The sequence below is a fragment of the Arachis stenosperma genome, chromosome 3, assembly GCF_014773155.1.
Source record: "Arachis stenosperma cultivar V10309 chromosome 3, arast.V10309.gnm1.PFL2, whole genome shotgun sequence".
Taxonomy (NCBI): domain Eukaryota; kingdom Viridiplantae; phylum Streptophyta; class Magnoliopsida; order Fabales; family Fabaceae; genus Arachis; species Arachis stenosperma.
In genome coordinates, this window is record NC_080379.1 from 163,878,844 (window position 1) to 163,904,224 (window position 25,381).

At 30.7% G+C, this 25,381-nt stretch overlaps 3 protein-coding genes across 3 annotated transcripts; 1 reads left to right on the forward strand and 2 right to left on the reverse strand.

The window, feature by feature from the left end:
* LOC130969705 (phosphate transporter PHO1 homolog 3-like) lies at positions 1-17,844 on the reverse strand. The gene is made up of 14 exons (XM_057895558.1): positions 17,765-17,844; positions 6,504-7,196; positions 3,488-3,824; positions 3,331-3,379; positions 3,172-3,243; positions 2,755-2,884; positions 2,154-2,274; positions 1,788-2,046; positions 1,591-1,695; positions 1,459-1,503; positions 1,196-1,345; positions 808-1,086; positions 591-727; positions 1-382 (listed from the first exon to the last, which is right to left on the reverse strand). Exons 2-14 carry the CDS (start codon positions 7,093-7,095, stop codon positions 283-285), a joined length of 2,376 nt encoding a protein of 791 aa, XP_057751541.1. The 5' UTR covers positions 7,096-7,196; positions 17,765-17,844; the 3' UTR covers positions 1-282.
* LOC130969707 (ribulose-1,5 bisphosphate carboxylase/oxygenase large subunit N-methyltransferase, chloroplastic) lies at positions 17,740-20,751 on the forward strand. The gene is made up of 6 exons (XM_057895560.1): positions 17,740-18,316; positions 18,437-18,465; positions 18,818-19,029; positions 19,216-19,341; positions 19,595-19,999; positions 20,262-20,751. Exons 1-6 carry the CDS (start codon positions 17,808-17,810, stop codon positions 20,478-20,480), a joined length of 1,500 nt encoding a protein of 499 aa, XP_057751543.1. The 5' UTR covers positions 17,740-17,807; the 3' UTR covers positions 20,481-20,751.
* On the reverse strand, positions 20,682-24,544 carry LOC130969706 (rhamnogalacturonan I rhamnosyltransferase 1). Its single transcript, XM_057895559.1, has 9 exons — positions 24,264-24,544; positions 23,852-24,171; positions 23,462-23,529; positions 23,291-23,379; positions 23,036-23,198; positions 22,560-22,849; positions 21,841-22,045; positions 21,382-21,539; positions 20,682-21,276 (listed from the first exon to the last, which is right to left on the reverse strand). The coding sequence occupies exons 2-9, from the start codon at positions 24,114-24,116 to the stop codon at positions 20,991-20,993; spliced, it is 1,524 nt and encodes a 507-aa protein (XP_057751542.1). The 5' UTR covers positions 24,117-24,171; positions 24,264-24,544; the 3' UTR covers positions 20,682-20,990.
* Between the last annotated feature and the right edge of the window lie 837 nt (positions 24,545-25,381).

Below are 25,381 nucleotides of genomic sequence, written 5' to 3' on the forward strand. Positions count from 1 at the left end.
TTAGTGAGTACTGAATTGTGAAAAGTTATGAAACAACAATATTGAAGCGTCAATGTTTAAAAACAAAGGATTTGCTTCTACTATAATGGCACATTCTCACCCCTAGATATTTTTCTGTCACCCAAGAAATGCACACTTATTTTGTTAGAAAACTATAATATACTCTCAAAATCTTAGCATACGGATCATGAAAGAAGAAGGACAACAATTTATTTCCTCCCTCATGTACAAATGTAAAATACAATCATGTTGGAGCTATTGTTGATTGAGCTTAAGAACAAATCAATCATCTTTATCTTCATCCTCATCGTAGTTGAAGGGTAGTGGCACTGACTTGAAAGCACGGTACTTGCCAACATTGTTTAAATGCTCATTCTCCAATCTGGAAAAAGAAACATAAAAAATAAAGAAAATCATAACCGCAGCAATTATAACATAAAAATCGAAACGAACTATGGAAATGATGTAGTCTTTGAGTGAGGGCATGGAAAATTTGCTTGTCATGTAAAGGGTTAAGGTGGACAAGAATGTTATGTGGTTTTAGGAGACACTGTAGCATTGGATTCAATCTTGATTAATCTCTTGTTTACCTGAAGAAGTTCCATATGCCACGACGAATGATCTCTAGGGAAGCAACAATGGAAATCATGGCTTGGTCATGCAGGGAGGAAAACTTGAAATTCAAAACTGTCTGCAGCCAAGCAAATCTCAGCAAAACATTCAAGGCCTGCAAAGTTCTAATTTGTAAGTGATTATCCAAAAAAAACTTGAATAATACATAATTTTATCTTCTATCTTTGTACATACCATGGCTACAAAGTATATAGTTTTATGAGGGATTAGGAGTTTGTCTCTGAGCCATCGATTCTTGGAATGCCTTTGCAGAAGACCCCAATCTATCACAAGGTCCCAATATGTAGAAACAACTGCTGCAGATATTGAGAAAATCCAGGCCAGCACCTCCCATCCCACTCCATCGTTGATGCTATATGCTGTTCTTAGGCATACAGCTACAATTGTGACTAAATATTTCAACCCATTATATCCTTGCATTGGATCTTTCTCCTCGAACAGGCGCCTAAGACACTGGCAAAAGATTGTATTTGAGAAAAACGTTACGCATGTTTATGATATGCAAAATATCGTACTAACTCACATCATTTACCATTGATGGGGATGGAACAAAATTTATTACCTGAAGGAAACGAGACCAGTATGGAATAGCAGCGACAATGAATTTGAAAGTTTGGAATATGCTGCTTGAGTTGCAGGTGTTTTTTCTCTGTCTGAAGTCTCCCCAACCGTAGTAGCAAATGTAGAACTCGAAACTTCTCAAGGCTTGCACCTGATCTCAGAGTACACATAACTGAAGGATCGGGAATGTTCTAAGACTAACTATAATTGCGCAATGAGAATCAATGGAATGAAACAGTATGATCCCATTTTCTAGTCACAAACCTGGCTGGTAAATTGATCTGCCAATACGAAATCTGGGAGTGTGACCTGAGGTACTTGAACAAAAGAATTAGCATACCAGAGAAAATCTCAAGATTGCAAAGACCTCGTGCTTGCAAAAAAAAGTTTCTTTACCTTGTAAAGAGGAGCACATATGCAGTGAAACAGGCATGTAAGGAAGAAAACGCGGCTCGAGCGATAGATGATGTTGAAAGGACACAGCAAAATAGCAACTACACTCTGCAGATTAATAAACAACGTAAAATATCCATCATGTTATTATAGAAAGAAAATTTCAAAGACAAATCTTTCAACCGTAATTGTTGTCTTACAAGAAGCAAGATCAGTGGAATAAGCTCGGTGAGTGCTGTATAGTCTTTTGTCTCTGGATCCATCTGCATGTCAAGGTTAACAATCACGCCGACCAACGCCAACACTGCAAGGCCAAAACTAAGAAGAAGGACTCGATTGTGGCCCAACTCAGTTCCTTGCTTGAAGCCAAATATGAATGAGTAATTTACTCTGTATCTCTTCCAGAAGTATATATCAGCTGCATACACAACCATGTGTAGAACTACAAATCCAAACAAGCTGCAACAAAACAAGGTTCAATATGGTAAATTTACTAACAATTTCTGTTATTTTCCCTGTGTAGATATTATCACTATGAGAGATGGATTTTAGAAGAACTATTTTACCTTTGAAGAGGAAACAAGGTCTCCATGTACTTGGTGGTTTCTTCATGATCCATGATGTTGCGAGTACGGATTATTAGAATAAGCGCTAGAACTAGAGATGCTATGCATCCTGCTAAGAAACCTGAAACAACATATGCGCATAGGTGATGAGTGATCTTACAGAGCCCGGATTTTTTTGCTAGAATCTTGCCAGAAATTATTGTCAGTTTCTGTGGCAATTTTATAATGGTTAGGTTAAAATTATGGATCAAGATCCTCTAAAATGAAGTTGATAAAGTGATAAAGTGAGGAATCACTCTTAAATAAAGATAGTAGAGCACACATTTCATGAGAGTGACAAATTCAATAGTGATTAACCCCTCACTTTATCACTACCAATTTCCTCACTTTAGAGGATCTAAATTCCAAAATTATGGACAGTTATAAATTTTGAAGTCTCTCTAATAATTTACCACAAAATTCTGCTAAATATTTTTCAGGCTGTCAATTATTTTGTTATGTAGATAGTATAAGTTAAGAACAAATAAAAAGTTCGTCCTCTCTTTTGATCTACAAAAGCAAGTACATTATTTGGATTTTACATAAATATGTTGGTGCTTACCCATGGTAAATGTAACTCTATGTGTATCTCTCTTTGCTTTTGGTCTGAGGATACTCATTGCTTTACTGCGATTTGAGTTGGCAAAGTGCTTAGTGAATGTCTTTTCAACCCTATCCATAAGCTTTGTGACCTATGCCAGGTAAAGTGACTATATAGTAAGTTGCAACAAATAAACATTGAGAAGAAATTCAAAGTGAGTAAAGGGTATGTTTGTGAGTTTGGATTTTGGAATGGAATGGAAGATGTAAAACTTAATACATTTACACTTAACACCTTTGCTCTCTTCCCTTCCTCAACCTTCAGAATCAAAACTTGCAGAACACCTCTTTAATGTTTCACTGACGATTTTTGCTGACAAGTGTTATTAATAATGATGAATTTCAATTTTGGAGCTTAATTGTAACATTCTTATCTTACCTCATCGGAGCCTCCAAGGTTGGAATCGTCTACCATTTTCATGTAAGATTTACCTGCACCTCTAGATGTAATCTGCATATAGTTACTATGAAGATTAGATAGCAGAAAAGAAGAGCTTGGAAACAAACAGAAAAGGGTTATTGATTCTTACAACATCACCTTATCATATTTCTTCATTATCTTTGAAAATGCCAACACATTCAGAAAGCTGTTTCCTTCAGGAAAACCGAAAAGTTTTACTTAGATCCTTGTTCAGTTTAGAGAAACATGTTTGAAATAGTTGATGAGTGCAGCATATAATGTATGCCGTTGTCACCTATAACTTTTTAGAAGGCGAAGCTTGCGGTAGAATTCAATGAATGAACGGTGAAGTTGATCCTCAACTTTCTTCAGAGTTTTCATGTTGAAACTTATCTCTGCATTCTCAGGGTGATTGAGAACTCCTTTTATAGTTGAGCGTGGAGTTTCGAAAGTGTTATTCAGCTGCACATGATTAAGCACTTCCAAAGGTGTAGGTCTAGTTCCAAATAAGTTCTTTGGCTTGTTCTGTTTCTGTACTTCAACTTCTTGTTTCTTGTCATCTTCTTCATCTTCTGATTGATCATGATGTGTGCTTCCTTCTTCAATCTTTTCCATGACCATGGAAACATTTCCTGTTCATTAAGCAGAAGGGAATTCAACTTTAAAGTTTCAAAATTAGCAACAATACTACATGATGAGCAAACATGATCATTTTAGACCAGCATTTGACCAATGATAATTTGTACTCACATTTACAAGAATTTACACACATAAAAGACATAGTTTGCATCTATATTTATTAGAATTTTGACACATGAGTTTACACACATAAGTTATTAAAATTTATTTGTTGAAGATAATTTAGTATTTATGTTGGCTAAATACTGACCAAAATTACTAGAAACTTTTGGCCTCTAAAATTTTCTGCAAAAGTAATGTCCCAATTTTTTTCTCTGATCTAAGTATAAATATTTCCATGTCTATATTTGCGGAATGCTAGAGCCAACACTCTTAGTATAAAAGGAAGAGAATTTATTAGTATTGATTTAAATGTAAAGCAAACATTAAAAAATGTTGATTATTTAAAATTTCTCATCCATTATTTATTCTTAAATTTTAGTTGGTTTTCACTTTTCACTTAAACACATAAACTCTTATTAATCTTTAGATCTTTTCTTTATAAGATAAATATACGATGTTCAAAGAATCATTCTAATTCTTATCACACATTATTTTAGTGAAACAAGCCTGAAGTTATGGGCTTATGGTTCTGTAATTTTTTTGGTATTTTAACACACACACACATATATATTCCTCATTACCTCTAATTGGTTAGCCACCTAAAATTTTATTTGAGCATACTTTTTGTAGATAATAAATTTTGGTATCTAGAGAATTATGTATAAATAAGAAGTTGTTTCAGCTCATTATAATTGGTGAATTTATTTGTGTAAAATAATTATAAAATTTTGTTAATTATTGAAAGAAAAAATGATTCGGTTATCTTATCAGGGAACATCTATCATTAATTATCTAATACCATATTTACGAAAAATACTTTGTTCATTTCAAAATAAATATAAGAACTTTTGAAAAATAAATATATCATCATTCCATTCTGAAATATCTTTCATTCTGCTACTTTGATAAATTCCTAATTCAACATATTTAATTTTGATATAACTTGTATATTTAAATATATTGAATTATTAGTAATATACTAAATTTTAAATGGAAGGAATGGTACTGTTGTCTGATCAGGGTTCAAGCAATTATTGCCAACTGCCAAGTGGTAGCTTCGTGCCTTTACTATTAGTAGATGGTGCTTTGCAAGTTGCAACTTTGCATATTGAATGTCGTTTGTGGACCACACAAACAATACACAATTATTCTTGTTGCATTGCAAGCTAATCATAGTCATAGTCATAATACTAGCATGAAGAACGTGTTAGCAACTTAGCATGTTAGCAGAATCTATTCTCAAGTCATTTATTTCTTAAAAAAGAAATTATCATCTATTTTCTCCACTCTAATGTTTAAAAATGTCTAAATAAATATAACTTTTGGTTTTAAAAGAAAAAATTAGAATAAAAGAGTAAAGATAAATCAACGATAGTCCAGTTGATAAAAAAATGTTTAACTTGATCAGAAACTCTTACTTTCTAGCCCTACTTGAGTAACCGTAATAAAATTCAAAAAAAAAAAAAAAACTTTGACAAGTAGTCAAGTCATGCTTGACTCGGCAAGATTGTTTCAGATAAAAAGATAACAAATAACACTATACTGCAAATTAATCGCTAAATTTATAAAATATATATTAAAACTTTATAAAACAACACAAATATATATAACAATATATAATAATTAAATAATTAAGTTTTAGTATATACATATATAACATATTTTTGAAAAGAGAAAATATAAAAAACCAACATACATCAACTAATTTTTTTTAAAGTCAACTTACGCTTTTTTCTATGATTAAATTTTCATAGTAGGGTTAAGATTTACGTCTTTTATTATTTTAGTCTCTCAAATTTAAAATTTATTATACTAGTCTTTGAGATTCAGTTGGTCCTTGGATTCTTTCAGACGTCAAGTCCAATAAACAGAATATTGAACTAGTTCTAATTTGCTACACTAGACACGAGACTGAATGATGTTTGTTCGTTTTGCAGAATAAAATAAAATAAAACGGTTTTCATATCATATAGGCTATTCTTTATCTTCCCATTTTGTCTTGTTTAAGCGTTAAAATGAAACGTTGCCATTTAGCCTTGTCTTGTTTTGTCTTGTTTGAGCTAGTTTGACACTTTGTTCGCTAATTCCATACTAAAAATAATCCAGAGACTAGTATAGTGCTCCAAACATCTTAGGGCCAGTATAATAAATTTTAGATTTGAGGAACTAAAATAATAAAAATGATAAATTTGGATGACTACTGTAGAGATTTAGTTTCTTTTTACCTTCTTTTTATTTAAATATTTGTTATATATTATGTATTAGATTTTTCGTTGTAAATATTTTTAAATTTTTTTTATAATATTATGGAATTTTTATTTTAGATTTTGAATGTTTTTTAAAATTTTGGGTGTATATTACGGTTAGAAAACTTTTAATTTTGGAATTAAAGTTTAACATAAATAAACAATGTATGTGTGTGATTTTAGATGTTACCATGATGAGTTAAAAATAAAATTCCAAAAGTAGCAGCTGATATTAATCAATAAATAGTTGGTCCTGCTAGTTAATCTGTTTTGAAAAAATAATTGAGTAAAAAAAAAAATAAAGGTAAAGATGGAAATAGTTACTTTTGATCTTGGCTCCTCTTGGAGTAGAAGCAGACAAGAGAGAGGTGGAAGAAGCAACATGAGAAGCAAGAAGAGCCATCTCCACAGATCTATCAAACTTCAAATCGGGATTCTCAACCTTCATTCTCAAAGCTATAAAAGCATCCATCTGCTTGTTCAGCATTGCAGCTTCCTTCATCACTTCCTCCATCTTCGTCCTGTAGAACTTCTCCACCTTGTTGAACTCATCATCCAGTCTCTTGAAAAACACAACCTCGTACTCACCTCCTTCTTCCGACGCCATCAGGAACGTGGTCTGGTAGCAATCATCGCCGGCGGAGGAGGCACAGAGGTGGACGGCGATGGGTTCTTGTTGGGCCTCAATGTCAGGAGGGGTGAGAGGGTGGTAGTACGGTCTCTGTGTGAGGCCACTGAAGGCTCTGTAGAGTGTTAGCTTTCTCTTGAGCATGGCTGATGATGATGATGGCTTCTTGTTCCTGCTGTGTTTGAATCTTTGGATTTCTTTGAGAAGGGCTTTTAGGTAATTGTAGTCTGTGTATGCTTCCTCCCATTCTGGCACCATTTGTGATTTGTATTCCTTTCCAAACTTCATCTTGCATGCACGCACCCGCACTGATCAATTATCAAAGTACTATTTGATGCGGTGGTTAATAATAATTATGGTTGGATCTGCCAGAATCAAAGGTGATGCTCCTATTTATATGGATATCAATAGTAAATAATTACAACATTGCAAAATTTTCTAGCGCAAAAAGAAACAATAAAGGGTAAAAAAATAGGAAACACTCAGATCCTGCAATGTATACGCTAAAAATTGTTAAATGATAATTTAATTAAGGTGAAAACTCAGGTGAAGACGATATCCGTGAAGTTGATATCTGAGAGCTATTAGATGACAATTTAGTCAAATCTGTCAAATCATTTAAGAGTAGTGTTAGGGAACCAAAAGAGTATTAGCCAAAAACCAGCCAAATACCTCTAGATGAATCCAAAATCTCATATATATGAATGTTTCTTCTGCTAAGTATTAGAATGCTTCTTTTTCATACCAAATGGATGTTCTTTTATGTATTTTTCGAATTTTTTTTGTATTACAAATGTGAATGTCTCTATTTCTTTAAGAATTTTATAATTTTTTAAATTTTATAATTTTTTTAAATTTTATAGATATTTAATTATTTTTGCTAAAATATAACTGGATATTTCTTTTGTTAAGTATTAGGATGTTTTTTTCATATTAAATGAATGTTTTTTTTATATTTCTGTAATTGTTCAAAGAATCCTTTTGCCTAAGATCAAGTGTGTAGTTTGCAGTCTCTTTAATCATCAAAACGGCACCTAATATCCCAAAACGCAAAGAGCAACATCGTGATGATCTGCGACTCAAAATACTCAGAATTGAGGATGGGAGTTTTTGAAGAGTGGCGGTGAGTATAAGACGCACTGAGCTAATGGAAATAATAATCAGGTTCTTGCGCAGAGACAAAAAAATAAAAAATATGGAGAACAAATTGGTGCAATGGCTAGAAAGGAGTGGCACGAAACAGAGGTATTAGGAAAGCCGTTAGGTAGGAAAAGCGACGAGCAACTCTTTCCACCATGAAGAACTGAAGCGGAGGATTGCGGAGGAAGATTAGGAAGGAGATCCTTGGCGTTCTGAGCTCAAAGACGACACCACTCGTGGCGAATCCGATGGGAAGGCGGAGAAGGTCTGACGGTGAAAGAGGAGATGTGTTTGTGATTGTTGGAGGTGGATAGGTTAATGTGAGAGAGAAGATGAAGGTTTTTATATGTTTTAATTAGGGTTACAAATTTTAAATTTTTTAAATTTTGAATTTAAAAAATTTAAAATTAATTAATTATTAATATAAATTAATGTAGTTTTGTTTAGTTTTTGGTTGATAACTTTTTAGTTCCATATACTTTTCCATCATTTAACGGCTCTCATATATCAACTTTATGTGAAATCAACTGCACCTGAGTTTTTATCTTTAATTAAATTTATTAAATTATTTAACGATATTTAAATATTAATTTTATATAAAAATGATTATATGTAGATTTTTATGAAAAAAATGTAATAAATATTAGGGCAAATTATTTCAATAAGTTAAGGAGAGAAAAAAATTACACAAATCAACTAAATCAAAAACTGGTTCATGAATCAATCAAGAGACATTTCTATATAGTTCGAATTACCTTAATTCGAACTTCATTTTCATGTAATTCAAATCACCTGATTCGAACTACACACATGCACACACCTACTAATTCGAATCAACCTTATTCGAATTACACCCATAGGTTGATTCGAATTACAAATAAGGCAAATACAAAAATGATTCATGAATTAACCAGAGACACATATCTATGTAATTCGAATCAGGTTGATTTAAATTAATGAGTGTGTACGTGTGTGTAGTTCGAATTAGGGTGATTCGAATTATATAAAGATGAAGTTCGAATTAACCTAATTCAAATTATAAGATATGTGTTTCTGGTTGATTCATGAATATTTTTATATTTGGCTAATTTGTGTAATTTTGAGTTCCTATTAATTTATTTCAGTTATTTGCCCTAAATATTATTATTTTTACGTTAATTTTTTTAACTATACAAGACTAAATTTAGATGGCTATTCAAATATGTTTATTTTGGGGATAGTAACTGAAATATTAATACGTGTTATAACAATAAATTAAATTAAACAAGTAAAAATACTTGGTTATTATTTTTACATAAAAATATATAAACCAAAATCAATTTAGAATCTTTTTTTAATAAACAATAATCAATTATATTTTTTGTAAATTTCTCTTTCTCTCCCGTAATAATTATTCATCCACTATTTTAAAAGTTAATTGTTAGTTAATAGAAAATTAATTCTCTATAAAAATCGATTTAAAAATTTTGAGTCGACTACTATCTCATCAAATTGACAATACATACAGTCACCAAAAAAAAAAAAAATTGACAATACATATACTACAAACAAAAATATAAAATTTATAGGGTATTGTACATGCGGAAATATAATAATAAGAACATGCAATTTATTAGACTCTGTCGACAACCGTATCTTTCTTTTCTTAGGTTCTATTTTTGCTCAATACAACCGTACTCGTCAATTTGCATCGTAACATACCTATCAACCTCTCTGTTATTATAAATATTCAGTGATGAGATGAATGATACATTATTCATAGTTAATGAATTATCTTACTCCAAAAACATTTGACAGATTAATTAAATTATCTTTCACACTATGACAGTCAATTCAATAATGGAGGCCTTGGATATCCTTACCCAAAACAGATTAATTATACATTGTGATTGTCATTTGAATTATAGTTTATTGATTATTTTTTTTTTTACACTTAGGATATAATATTGTTTGTATCATTTTTTTAAATTGAAACAAGATTTTTTTCTCTATATAAAATATTTATTTTTTTATTTCTACAAAAAAAAACTTTTAGTCAAATAAAATTAAAATGTAAACTATTTTAATTTCTATGTACATGATACGTTAAATGCTAATGTGATGTCTTGTCATATTGGAATAAATTAATAATATAATTAAAATAGTCCGAGTTTAAGTTTTAATGGAATAAAATCAAAGTAAAAATTTTATAAAAATCAGAAACTATCAATTTGATACGTTGCATATTTAAAACTTATTTAAGCCAATTTTTTATATTAATTTCAGAGGACGTACATTATAAGATATTTTATAAATACTGGTTAAATATAAACAAGTTTGATATTCATTTCTACTTAATATTTTTTTAGAAGAATAATTTTATGATGTAATAATGTTTCTTTGGTAGAAATTTTTTTAAATTGTCTTCGCTGCTGCTTCCAATATCGCATTCCAATGAGCTAGCTAATGCCTAGTGACATTATAAAGATTGATAGATTATTATTATTATTATTATTATTATTATTATTATTATTATTATTATTATTATTATTATTATTATTATAACTTAAAAGATTAAATGATTGAAAAAATTTTAAGTGTATCAACACACTGGTATTTAATTTCAATAATTTTTAATTATTAATTTTAATTATAAAAAAATATATAATATATATAATTAATATCAACGATTAAAATTTATTAAAATATCGATATATTGATATACTTTGAAAGTTTTTTTAATAATCAACTCCTCTAACAACTATATACATCATGACTCATGAGACACGGTAGTGACAATATTTTTTCTATATATTTCCCTATTTATGTCAACTTGTTTCTGCATTCATTTATCCGCTGATGATGATCATGAAACCTATCTTTGACTAATATATATTGGGGTGGTGTACCTTTTGGATAATGCAAAATGTTGCTAACAAATAACAATATTAAAGAGTGGGAAGTAGTGACGCACCCATTGGAAGTTAATTAGGCATCCCTTCATAGTTTAGTTTTATAGTTCTTGACTTCCTGTGGCCTAATAATAAAAGTACCACCGTCCGTTACCTTATTGTAACGAGATGTCAAACAAACAAATTGATAATGGTTGATTTGAATGACAAATATTTGTTTCCCTTCGTTTTTAGTCTCAAGTTAGAAATTAGAAGCTTAGGTAAATTTGGATAAAAGGGACGGTTAATTTTTTTGGATATTGAATAAAAATTAGTGTAATCCTTTAATATTGGAAGTTATAGTGTTTTATAAAAAAATTCTGGAAGTTATAGAATTCACATAATGCAAATTGTCAGATTAATTTTTTTTAATTTATAAAGATAATACACAGACTGTGTATTGTATTATTTTAATATTAAATTATAATACGCAGACTGCGTATTGTATTATTTTAATATTAAATTATAATACACGGTCTGCATATTGTCAGTACAATACGTATTTTGCGTATTTAACACTGTAAAACTCTATTTTTTGTAACATTAACGTAAAACTCTCTCCACTCTTTCATATTAAAATAAAAAATCCAAAAGGGACAATAGGGCTTAATTAATTCAATTTTATTAGGTAGATAATTATTTCTGTAATAAAAAATTTAAACAATAAGTTCTAGAATTGATTCAATAAAGTGAAAAAACACTCAATTCTTAAATTATCTCTTAAATCTTAACATTATTAGAATAACCATCTGTACATCTAATGAATTGAATATACAGCTATTGTTAACTTTGCATGAATAAAATAAATAAAAAAAAACCATCTAATTAAAAATAATAAATATAATCATCTGTATACCTATTAAATTGAATATTTGACATATTTATTGTTCACATTATTTAATATTCTCATTATCCATCTATACTTTTACTAATTATTATATATGCCCCCAGAAAAGTTGTAAACATATTATTTATTCATAAATTTAACAATATTCACGCTGGGAACAACTTTGCTTCCTTAAAACTCTAATCACAAACGTTTTCACTGCCATTTTCAATGTGTATGTGTGTAATGTGAAGTTCTGATGTCAGATAACTTGACAAAATATTTTGTCCGTCACATATACATATTCTAATTATGGTATTTGAAAATTATAAAATATGTGTTCAATTGACATGTACAAAATGTAAACACTAATAAAAAGTATTAGGGTAAGAATTACATAATATTTTAAATGAAAAATACTATCCATCTTTTAAAATGTTATCTTTTACTCAACTTTTAAATTTTATAAAATATTTGAATTAGTATTTTTATGAAATTATCTTCCTATTTTTCAGAAAACAATTTTTTCAATTTAATCTATTTAATTTTTATCTCTAAAACCTCTTTAATTAATATAACTTCCTTCTTTTAAAATAAAGCTCATATCTTTTTTTTTCTTATTTTTTTGTTATCTCATTATTCTTTTCTTCATTTTCATCAGTCTTATTTAGAGGTGTCAAAATTTTCTAAAGTGCCGAGATCTCCGTAGAGACTGCTCCAAATGGGGATTCGAAGACAAAAAAAATTTCTCATAAAAATGAGGATAGAGACTAAAATTCTTTTGAAACAGGTGCGAAAACTCGAGCAAAGATCTCCGTTCTGTTCTCGATAATTCTCCAAATTATTAAATTTGCTTAAATATCCTTAATTTATTTTTAATAAGAATTTTTTTTAGTAATTTTAACTATTAAAAATCCTAACCCTATCTTATTGAATGTCTTCCATTCTCTCCTACTACTCCATATTTACTGCGCCATCCCCAAACCCCAACTCTCCTGCCCCAAAAGTTCAAAACTCCCATAACTATGTCTACAGTCAAAGCCATAGCACCATACCCCCTTACTAGTTGCCACCGGTCACTCCTCCTATTCAATGCTTATTGTTACTGCGTCGTCACCCTCACAATTTCACCACGTCGTTCTCTCTCTTTGAGCACGGTGCCCTTTTCCTCTCCACTCTTGCGTCTGCGTAATTGTGTCAATTCTCGTTACGGTCGCCGCATCCATTCTCCGCTCTCCGCTGTCGCATCCCACTGCTCTGCCCTCTCTTTGTTGCTCGTCGTCTATTGGAGAACATTATTGCTGATGCTGCAGTAGTTACCGGTTGCCCCCTCTTCTAGTCTTCTTCCTCCTTCTCATCTACTTGACTTCAAGTTTGATTTTCTCTCCTTTTATGTATCTTAAGCAATTAGACATATAGAGTTTATAATTATGAAATAGTTAGGATTTGATACTCTTCCTCGGTATAATCTTTATTATGTGTGTTTCTGAATTCTGAATATTGAATAATATACTCTATTATGTGTTTTTTTGTTATTTTTATTGTAGTTTATAATTTATTTTTCTCTATATTTTTTGTCTTTTTTACTGATTTATTACAGTTTAAAATCTTAACTTGTATATTTTTTGTTATGTATTCTTTCTATGACCTTTTTTTTAATGAAAGTTATATTTTAAGATTTTGTTTTATAGATTATGATTTGTTATATTATATTTCTGAACTTATAATTTTAGATAAAAAATATATTTATGTGTTTGTAATAATATTTTGTAGTTTTTTTTATTATAATTTTCATATAAATGTTTAACACGGAAAGACAAATAATAAAACTCTACAAAAAAAATATGAAAAACACAGAATAAAGATCAATTATAAAGATGGAGAAACATCCCCCACCCCCGCTCATTGATATTGCTAGTCTTGCTCTTGCTTATTGAAAATTCAAAAACATGTACATAAAAGTTGGAGAACACTTCCTAATATATAATATTAATTTGTCACTGAACTCATCGTGATATATTTTAATTTTGTTTGTTGATGCAGGTCTTAATAGATGTGTTAAGTGGTAATTAAGAACTCATCAAGGCTTATATGGACGACTATTTGAGGTCTGATACCAAGAGGGGCAAGTTTTTTTAAGAGAAGTAATCGATTCTTCATCTTCATTTCATTTTTGGAATTGGATGTATTTATAATTTATTTTATGTGTTATTATATCATTTTAGATGTGTGGTTAAAATTTGATGTAATATTTTAAGGTGAATTCTACTCAACCCCCTCTAAAACAACATGTAAGTTACCTTTTATGATGTGTTACACTCTAATTGGTCAGTATCTTAACCATAGTTAGATTATTTCATAATTTATGGTTTGAGATGGGTAATGATATAATTTATTAAAATATTAAAACTTCACTCCCATTAATTGAAGCATATCTTCACTCCTCCATTCTTTTTTCATCATGTAACTTCGGTCCTTCCAAGCATCGTTGTTGCGATCTACTGCCTTCTCACGCAATCTCTTTCTTCAATGGATCATTCCTTAACGACGTTGTTGAATTTCCATTGCCTGTTTTTTTCCGTCATCGCTATCTCCAGTCGTCTTCACTCTATCCTTCTTTCTGCCGTGGATCACTTCTTACCAACATAATTAATGGTTAGTTTAGTTATTAAATTTTTTCATTAAAAAATATATTTTTATTTAATTACATGATGAAATATATATTGATAGGTAAAATATAATATAATAAAATAAATCTATTTAGAATACTTAAAAGTATAATTAAAATCGTGAACATATAAATATAATAATAAATTTGTATTCTAAACAAGTAAACATATTTGTTTATCATACATAAATTATTTAAAAATAAATATATTATTAAAATTAATAATACAAATTTAAAATGATAAAATCCAATTTTTTACCGTATTCTTTTTATAGTATTTTTATTCTTTTAATTTTCAATTTATTAGTATTTTATTATTTAATTAATAATTAAAAAAATATTTTTATGAGAAATTATTTTTTGTATTATCTTAAAGAAAAGACTAATACAACAGTTTAAAAAAACCTAAAAATGATATTTTAAATAAAAAGTATTTAAAATTAAAATTTTTAAATACAAAAATAAATTATATAAATATTTAAGAAATAGAGAAAAAATACATGCCTAAAATAAATAAAACAGATAAAATGGGAGTACTCATGAGAAATAATGAATTTTTTTGTCTGTTTTATTTATTTTAGACATACTCACAAAAAATAAAGAATTATTTTTATCTGTTTTATTTATTTTAGACATGTATTTCATATTTATATCTTAAATATCTATACAAATTTACTTTTGTATTTAAAATTTTTAATATTAACTATTTTTTATTTAAAATGTCATTTTTACATTATTTTTTAAACTGTTATATTGGTCTCTTCTTTAAGATAATACAAAAAATGATTTCTCATGAAAATAATTTGTTTAATTATTAATTAAATAATAAAATACTAATAAATTAAAAATTAAAAGAATAAAATACTATAAAAAAATATTTGTGAGAAAGTCAAATTTTATCATTTTAAACTTGTGTTATTAATTTTAACAGTTTATTTATTTTTTTAAATAATTCATGTATGATAAAAGAAATGTTTACTTGTTTAGAGTACAAATTTTATTATTATATTTGTATATTCCTGATTTTAATTATATTTTTAAATACTCTAAATAGATTTATTTTATTATATTATATTTTACATATGAATATATGTTTCATCATGTAATTAAATAAAGATATATTTTTTAACGACAAAATTTAATAACCAAACTAATCATTCTACGACAAAAAGAGGGATTAAGTGAGAGGACCAGGAGATGACGTTCGCGCTGGCCATGTTGGGACGGCAAAGTTACGGAAGAAGAAAATTCAACGACGTCGATAAAGATGATGCACTGAAGACAGAGAAGAAATTGCGTAATAGAGCACTGAAGAAAGAGAAGAAATTGCGTAATAGAGCAGTAGATGACGACTGTCGCTTCTTGTCACAAACGTCGACGATATGCTTGGAAGGATTTGAAGCTACGTGATGAAAAAAGAATGGAGGAGTTGGAAGGGTGCTTCAACGGGAATGGAGTTTTTGATAATTATACCATTACCCATCTCAAATAGTAATTATAAAATAATCTAACCATGGTTAAGATACTGACCAATTAGAGTGTAACACATCATGAAGGGTAACTTACATGTTATTTTAGAGGGGGTTGGGTAGAATTCACCATATTTTAATTGTGTTTAAAGTCCGTTCAAAATAACAAAAATACAATTTATACATTAAAATTAGTCACTAAAATTAATCACTAATATATTTATATATAAATATATATATAATTTAATTTATTTTTAATATGTATATATATTTCAATATATATTTTATATCAATAGCTAATTTTAATGACTGATTTTAATGTATCATAAATATAATAATTTTAAAACACATCAAAAAATAAATAAATATAAAACACATCTAAAACAATATAATAATACACAAAAAATTTTTTAAAATACATCCGAAATCGTCTAAAAATTTATCTAAAATAAATATCATTAAACATCTAAATCATATACACACAAAAAAGTTCTTCATTTAAAAAAAATATTTGTTTTTTGTTTTTGTTTTTCTTCCTTCCCACTTCGCAGATTTAAAGACGTCATATACCTTTTACAAAACTCTTCCTTGTTTTGTTTTCCCTGCTTTCCAGATTAAATGATTTCGAATTTTTAAAATTTTTAAAAGTTATAATTTTATAAATTTTAAATTTAATTTAAAATGATTGATTTTTTAAATTTTGAAATTGATTTTTTTTAAATACTAGAGAAAGAAAGAACATCAAATTTATATGCAGTTATTGTGATATATATTTGAAAATTTTGCAAAAAAAAAAAGACTGAAAAATGAAAGGGTTTAATGGATTCATAATTGTATTGATTTTTTTTTTTGTAATTGAGGGAAATTGTATTGATTTTAAATATAATAAAATGAGTTCAGTGTTGGTAAGACCGTAAGACGACATAATGTTTTTAGAAACATTTTCCATTAATGATTAGCTAATCCTATATTCTTTTCCCCTTTTGTTTCTTTTGTTTAGATAATTTAGGTGTTTTTGTTTTTGTTTGTTTTTTTTTTTCGGATTGCGCTAATGTGTAGTAGACAGAAACAAATATAAAGAATTAATCCCAGTATTTCTAGAAGACAAATTTTTGTTTTGTTAAGAATAATTTGAATTTTGGTAGCCTGGTAGGAGAGAATATAAATAGCGATTATGAAAAGTTTTTAATTCGTGATTAAGAAATATTATGTAAATAAATTATTTTTTTAATAAGTTAACTAAGTTTTTTTTTTCATGTCTTTTCTTTTTTTTAACTAAAAATTTCGAGTTATTAATTTTTATGATCTTAGACAAAGTCTAACTTAATTGAACTTAGTTATCAAAATAATTTGCTCGCGTGGCATCACCGTTTTGAATTTATCCCTAATTTAATTTTCAATAAACCACTATAAATATCTTTAAAACTTAATTAAAAAGTATAAAAATGAAAATGATAAGAATATTGAAAGAAATTAATAAACGTAACAAAGATTCTATTACTTAAAGCATATATAAATGAAATTAAAATCTGATCAAACCTACCATTTGAAAGAATTTGAAAATAAAAAAATTTTAAAAATTTTAAAAGATTAACAAAAACTTAAGAAATCTTATTTTTCAAGTAATAAAATTCATAATTGAAATCTAACTATATAAAGTCTTTCTCTCGCTCCAAAACTAGTGAACACACATATGTTTATTTTCAACTTTCTGCTCAAACGAAAACTAATTTTACCATGAAAAATTAGCTTTGAATTAACATGTACATTTTTGCATTCAACATTTCGCTTTATCATCTTTGAATTTTAGTGGTACCACCTATTTTAATATCTAAATTCTTCTAGCATGAAGAAGAGAACCAGTAAGAAGAGAGAGAATCTTATCCACAACCACCAAAACCAACAAATATAATTAAATCCTTACCTTTGAACCATAACACAACACAATCAGAAACCATAATATCATCATGGCTACTGTGTTCTCAGTGTGTTCGGGTTCTTCTGCTTTTCTCTCTCCATGCACTTCGCACACCAGGTGTTTGTCTCTTTTACCCAAAGGATCACCACTTCTTCACCACATCAAGAAACCTTTTTCTGTGAAATCCCTTTCTTCTTTGGAAACTCAAGAAGTATCATCAGTATCAGTGTCACCAGCAGTTACCACCTTCTGGCAATGGCTTAAGGAAGAAGGTGTTATCTCTTCAAAGACACCAGTGAAACCTGGTGTGGTCCCTGAAGGCCTTGGACTTGTTGCAACCAAAGACATATCAAGAAACGAGGTTGTTCTTCAGGTTCCAAAGAGGTTTTGGATTAACCCAGATGCAGTTGCTGCTTCTGAGATTGGGAATGTGTGTAGTGGTCTCAAGCCATGGCTTTCTGTTGCTTTGTTCCTCATTAGGGAGAGGTCAAGGGATGATTCACTTTGGAAGCACTACTTCCCTGTTCTGCCAAAAGAAACTGATTCTACTATATACTGGTGGGTTTCTTTTGTTTTTGTTTTTTTTTTTTTTTTATTCCTAGTGATACAATGGTTGGTGAGAATTTGGTACATATGGACATTGGTTGATTGAGTTGTTAATTGGTTATTCCAGTGCAGGTCAGAGGAGGAGCTCTCAGAGATTCAAGGTTGGTGATCTTATTTTGACACACACATCATTTAATGGTTAACAATAGATAGATTTGATATTAAATAAATGTGATAATACATTGTTTAATGCAAGTGCATAGAACTTATTGATATGTGTGTGTGTAATGTTATATTATTAGGCTATGTTATATTATATGCCTATGTGTAATGTTATTAGATAGGCTGTAATCAGGATTAGGCCTATTAGGAGTTATTCATGGGTTAGTTATTTGTTAGGTCTATAAACTAATGAATTTCCCCCAATGTAAACAACAAGTGTTGAATAATGAATTTGTGGATATAAAATAATAGGTCTAACACAGACCTAATTGAAGTAATATGCATGTGTAGGTACTCAACTTCTGAACACAACATTGGGTGTGAAAGAGTATGTGCAGAATGAATTTATGAGACTGCAAGAAGAAATCATACTCCCTAACAAGAAGCTTTTTCCTTTTCCTATAACACTGGATGACTTCTTCTGGGCATTTGGAATTCTCAGATCAAGGGCATTTTCTCGACTTCGCAACGAAAATCTGGTTGTTATTCCACTAGCAGACTTGGTAAGGTCCATTTCCTCTCATGCATCCTGCAGTAGTATGCACCATTCACTTCTTCTACTGCAATAACTGTAGAACATAGAGGAGACTAACATAGACATATGAACTGCATGGTATTTCTATGAAGATATTACAATCTTGTGCAGAAAAAAATTGATATTTTTTTTTCAAATTAAATTTCTGGATCAGATAAACCACAGTGCAAGAGTAACTACAGAAGATCATGCTTATGAAGTTAAAGGAGCTGCCGGCCTTTTCTCTTGGGATTACTTATTTTCCCTAAGAAGCCCCCTTTCTGTCAAGGCTGGGGAACAGGTGAAGGCTTTTACCTTCTGTTTCTTTTTGTTTTTTGGTCTAATTATACACATTATATTAAAATGATGAACATTAAATCCATCATAGGGGTTTCCACCAAGAGTTATCCAGCTCTGCATATCAAATTGCTGTGAACTATATGCATTAGTGCTAATTTTTTGGTGCCAATTCCAATTTCATCTCCATTCTTGATAATGTGAATTGCAATCATACTATAGTTACACGTAACAATGGAAGAAACTCCTCACTGCAGATATATATCCAATATGATTTGAACAAAAGCAACGCCGAGTTGGCTCTGGACTATGGCTTCATCGAACCAAATTCTGACCGTAATGCATATACCTTGACACTTGGAATACCCGAGTCCGACCCCTTCTATGATGACAAACTAGACATTGCAGAGACCAATGGTTTTGGTGAGACTGCATACTTTGACATATTTTACAACCAACCACTTCCACCAGGGATGATTCCATACCTGAGACTTGTAGCTCTAGGAGGTACTGATGCTTTCCTACTGGAAGCGCTATTCAGAAACACTGTCTGGAGTCATCTAGAATTGCCAGTGAGCCATGACAATGAGGAACTTTTATGCAGGGTGGTTAGAGAGGCCTGCAAATCTGCTCTTGCTGGTTATCATACAACCATTGAAGAGGTATATGATTTTATATTCTAGTTTATGAGATAAACTCATACACATTAAAAGGCTTCACTTTAGTTTATAGGTATTCATCAAAACAAAAATGAGGTTCAGTAAATATAAGCATATAAATAAATCTCTACTGAGCAGGTTCATTATTAGATAGTTACTCCATTATATCTTAAACTGGTATATATATACACTTTCTTTTTTTTTTTTTAAATTTTGGAGCTTTTCAGCTCAAGAAATAACTAAAACACAAGCATTTGAATGGCAGGATAACAAGTTAAAGGAACCAAAATTAGATTCAAGACTTGCAATAGCAGTAGGAATAAGAGAAGGGGAGAAGAAAGTTCTGCAACAAATTGATGAGGTCTTCAAGGAGAAAGAATTGGAACTGGACCAGTTAGAGTATTACCAAGAAAGGAGGCTCAAGGACCTTGGCCTCTGCGGTGAAAGTGGTGATATACTAGGGGACCTTGAGAAGTTCATGTAATCTTGCAGGAAGCACCCCCTTAGGGACACTACTATACATTTCCAGAGGACAATGAAACAGAACATTTGGTAGATGGAATCTTTCAAGACAATTCCATGCCATGCACTCAATCAATCTTTAAAGGGTCTTAATCAATTTTTTTACTAGGTTTATTACATTTTACAACCCATTACTTGAATGCTGCTTGCAAAGAGGATAATGTAATGCTTGAATTACACTTCTATACCGGTTATAAATATAGTCAAGATGGTAATGAGAATGAACTTTACAATGCTTGATGTGAGTCTGTGGTTGGAGTAAAAAAATTAAGGGAAAAGATCAAGATACAGCTTTTGCAAAACCTCAATAGAATTAGAAGCTAATACTTTCTTTTCCGTGCTTTCCTACAAAATCATGTGTACATAATAAATTTTCTAAGACAGTATGCCAATGATATGGATTCTTCAACACAGAACTTGAGGAACTTGTGTGAATGTGCAACTTTTTAAGTTCATTTGTCAAAGTTCAAACTCATAGTTGTGCAGCTGCCATTCCTACACTGGAGTTGCGAGGGCCTAACAGGTCATCGCATTTTGTCCCCTCACAGAGGCACTCTTGAGGGTTGGCATAGAAGTAATCTTCCTCCTTTGGCTTGTCTGACACCCTACGACGAAATGGCTGCCCCATTCTGTTTTCATGAACCCGTCTCACTGCATCTGAAAACTCATCAAATGGAAGGGTTCCATTTTGATGCAAATCAAGCAACTCTACAAGCTTCTTCCGATCCAACAATATGGATTTTTCAAAACCCAAATACCTGAAGGATAATTTATTAGTGAGTTTTCTGTAGATATTCATCAAGGTTGTGCTTTTGCCTTCTATATGAAATCAAATTGTGATTAGCAAAAATATCTGCACATACCTGCGATGGCCTTCGACAAGTTTTGCCATGTTCCCATCATAGGTAGGAATGAAGGTGTTACTGGCTACTGAAACCATAAAATCCAAAGCTGCCATCTGTGACGAATGATTTTGGAACTGCCACAACTCATCATGGGCCAGCATCATTTCTTTTTTTAACTAAAATGAAGCAGAAAATCATACCACAAACAGAAATTATGATTACCACATGAAAACAAGTAATTGTGCATTGCTGAAAATGAAATTTTATTTCAAAAATATGTTGTTGAATCTGCCATATAAATATCAGCGGTATAACTTGTAAATGAACAGTTTTACATGACCCCCACACATCCACCTAGCCCCGGCAAGAATCATTCAGCACTCTTCAGAATGTTATTTTACTAAATACATAAAATGTTGAAAATCCAGCAAATAAACAGAAGGAAGGGGGGGGGGGGGTATATGGTGATGAACTCACAATTTTTGGAAATGCAGCTCTCAGTTGTGCAAGTCTATGCTCGCCACCATAGATCTCACCGGCAGCAATGTAGATCTGCATGTCTCTATCAAAACCTAAGGCTTGGAGAACTAAGGCTGTCTCCTCTGGTGTTAAGGGACATTGACCCTGCAATCTCCTCTCTTCAGACACTATCTCCTTTTCTCTCCACCAAGGGAATGCATACCTGAATTACACGAGCAAGATAACTTTATTGAATCGATATCTAATTTGACAAGTGGGATAAAGCTTTGTAGTTGTTGCTGGATTTTTAATTTGACAAATTATCAGCTCTAGAGTAGTAGCTTTCATTGCTGTTTCCTTAATGCTTTATTTGGTCAAAGGTGAAGGTTCCTAGGGTACAAAAGTGAATACACAAAATCCACTGTATAATTCTAGAACTAAAGAATCAATACTCTCCTCAAACTGGGCAGTGCCTTCACCAGTTCATTGACTAGCAATTAGGATTCTCTAACCCAATAAAACATTATTTCTCATTTTCGCATAATTAACTGATTAGAATTTTACAAGACTGAAAAGGAAAAGAATTTGATTGTAGTTTAGCTACAATAGAGGAAAACTAAAATTTTTCTTGATCCATAACTTCCCTATTAAATGTCAGATATAAAGCACCTATATCCTCTGTCAAAAACTAGACATAATAAAATATATTTCCAGCCAAACACCAAACAATAAGATACCTCATCCTCTTGAGCTCCTCGGCTTCCTCATAACTGCAACCATGAGTACAGCCTGAGAAAGCCAACATGTCCATCTCATATCTCAGATGCAATGCCACAAAAGGTCCCTTCTCACGAAGAATCCGAATCAATTTCTGCCCCAAAGTCTCAATTTCAGGAGTGAATTTAAGTGCCTGGAAATTAACACGACATCTAAGTTTTTGTAGATCCAATGGCAGACCATTGTTTGCTAGGCGTGCATCTGTTTTGTTGAAGTGTACCACCTTATGCTTGCTAAAATGTGGCAGAATCTGCAGTGTGGTGTTGGTAGCATTGAACCCGATTCAATATATCTACTTGAAAGTAAGGAGATACGATAATGTATAAAGAACATTAATTATTTTACTTCCACCAATATCATTAATACATGTACTTTTAGCTTAAATGCAGCTAAATAGAATATGCAGACCATGACCAAAAAAAAACAATATGCAGACCTGCTCCAAATAATATTTTTCATTGGACCAGCTAATAGGAGCCATCTTAAGGGTGGAATATCCATTTTTAGTATTAAACTTCTTCGGCACTCTTTTCACTATTCGAACTTCATCTCTAAGAGACCCGATGAAATGTGTGACATCAAATATGTCTTCAAAATTACTGCAAAAAGAAAACTACAAAACTTTAAAATGTCAATCGTCAAGGTACCCAACTTAAATGATCCTCACAATTTTATTAAAGAAAGAACATACCTAGGGTCTGCCCAAAAGGATTTCTTATCTAGCTCTGGAACAACCAATGTGAGATTCAAAAGTCGAGCAATTGTTACCATGTCACAAATCTGAAATGGAAAACTTTCTAAATGAAGATTTAATGTTGTTATAGAAGGAACAAAAAAAAAATGGAAGAATGGAAATACAAACCGCTGCACGCATTTGATTTAAGCCCCCATTGCAGGACACTCTTAGAAATCCATTACTTGTATAATTTCCTACATGATTTCAGGTTATACGGCTTCAATATGTACCAAAATTTGAAAGTTAAACAGAAGAAAGACACAAACAACGAAGTATATCCTATCCACCAAACCTACCTATTTACAAGTGTTGTTTCAGACTACTTACATTCATTGACATGATTCTTTTAACAACTAACAGTATAATATTAAAAATCAAAACATGGAGCAACATCATGTTTCATTCAAGCCCATCTGTAATAATTAGTAAAAATTGGGGTCTGGCAAACAAAACTCATAAGTCAAAAGCACTTAACATAAAGCATAATAATAATAATAATAAACTAAAACTACTAACTTGCAGGTGGATAAGGTGGAGGGGCTTGAGCAACAGTGGTTTCTGCTAAGAAAGGACGCTGATTAATGTGATATATTCGACTTGTAATTCCAGAAATGAAATTGGAACGCCACAGTTCAGTGACTGTAAGTAGCTGAATGAGGCATGTCCAAATCACAATGCTTGAACACACTCGAATAAACCAAACCCGCAAACGTGTCCTCGCTATCACAGGTGCTTGAAGCTTATCGCACCTCACCTGAACACCCTCCGATCTAACCTCCATTTCTCTGCCACAAACCACCTCATTGCCGCTCCTTCATCACCATAACCTTCACACACTTTTTACCACAGAGGAAAAAAAATCTTTTTAATTAAAAAAAAAACTCAATTAAAGCACAGTGCATTGAAAAGTAGTGACCTCATGAATTACCTCGGAGGAAAACACCTTTGGAGGAATCAAAATCGACCCAGAGAGGGATTTGAAATGGATGACGATGGGTGAGAGTCAAAATTGGATCTTGGTTTCAGCTGAGTGTGAAGCTCTTTGAGGGAACAAAGCAGCGAAAAGAGCGTTATGGAGAAAGCTGACAGAAAGAGGGCGGAAAAGGACACAGATCCAAGGTGTGAAGAGAGTGAAGAGAAAGGATCAAATCTGAACAACCAAACACAGAAGCCTCATGCATTTGGATTCACTTTTTCTGGGAGAAAAGGGAAAAAAATATTTATTTTTTAAATCTCTTGTTTTTGTTTTTTAATTTTTATATTAATAGTTTTTTTTTGGTGACTTTATATTGATAGTTTAAATGCAAATTATGGTTATATATTTTTAGAACTAGAAAAAAAAAACGGTGGTTAATAATAATGCCAATAAAAATTTATTTCATGATTTGAAGATAAGTTGAATAATTTTTTAAAAAAATTAAATAAAATAAAGATCCATGTAATTATCCATCTCACAAGCTATAATTACCCTTGTTGGCTTCAACCAGAGAGAATGAATGCGTGAAAGTATATTTGAACTGTACAAAATAACCTGAATTAGACCAATTTCTTTTACGGAATACATCTGAAATTTAAGAAATCAACAACTGCATTATTACTAATTTTCATATTATATAATATGGTACGAAATTTCTACCATGATAGAGACAAGAATTTGTTTTATTTTTCTTAGAAAATTCTGCAGGACAAGTCTTCAATTTAGATTTGCAAAACACAAACTCATGTCAACTCTTCGATATTATCTAACGCCATTAAGTTTTAACTACAAAATTTAGATAAGCAACAACTTTTATATGTATTCAAACTTCCAAAGACATGGACTATATCCCTACTTTAAAAAAATAAAAATAAAAAACCTGCTTAATGTCTACGTATGCAATAAATTTATTTAGAGAGAAAAAATTAGTCAACTAACTTAATCTAAGATGAAACAAGGACGGCGAATAAAAGCTAAAAGGTCGACTTGCTTTTAAATATCCTTTGTGTCTTCTTCCTTCTTACTTTACTATTAATTTCTTCCCACTTCAAAACTACGTTACCTCCACC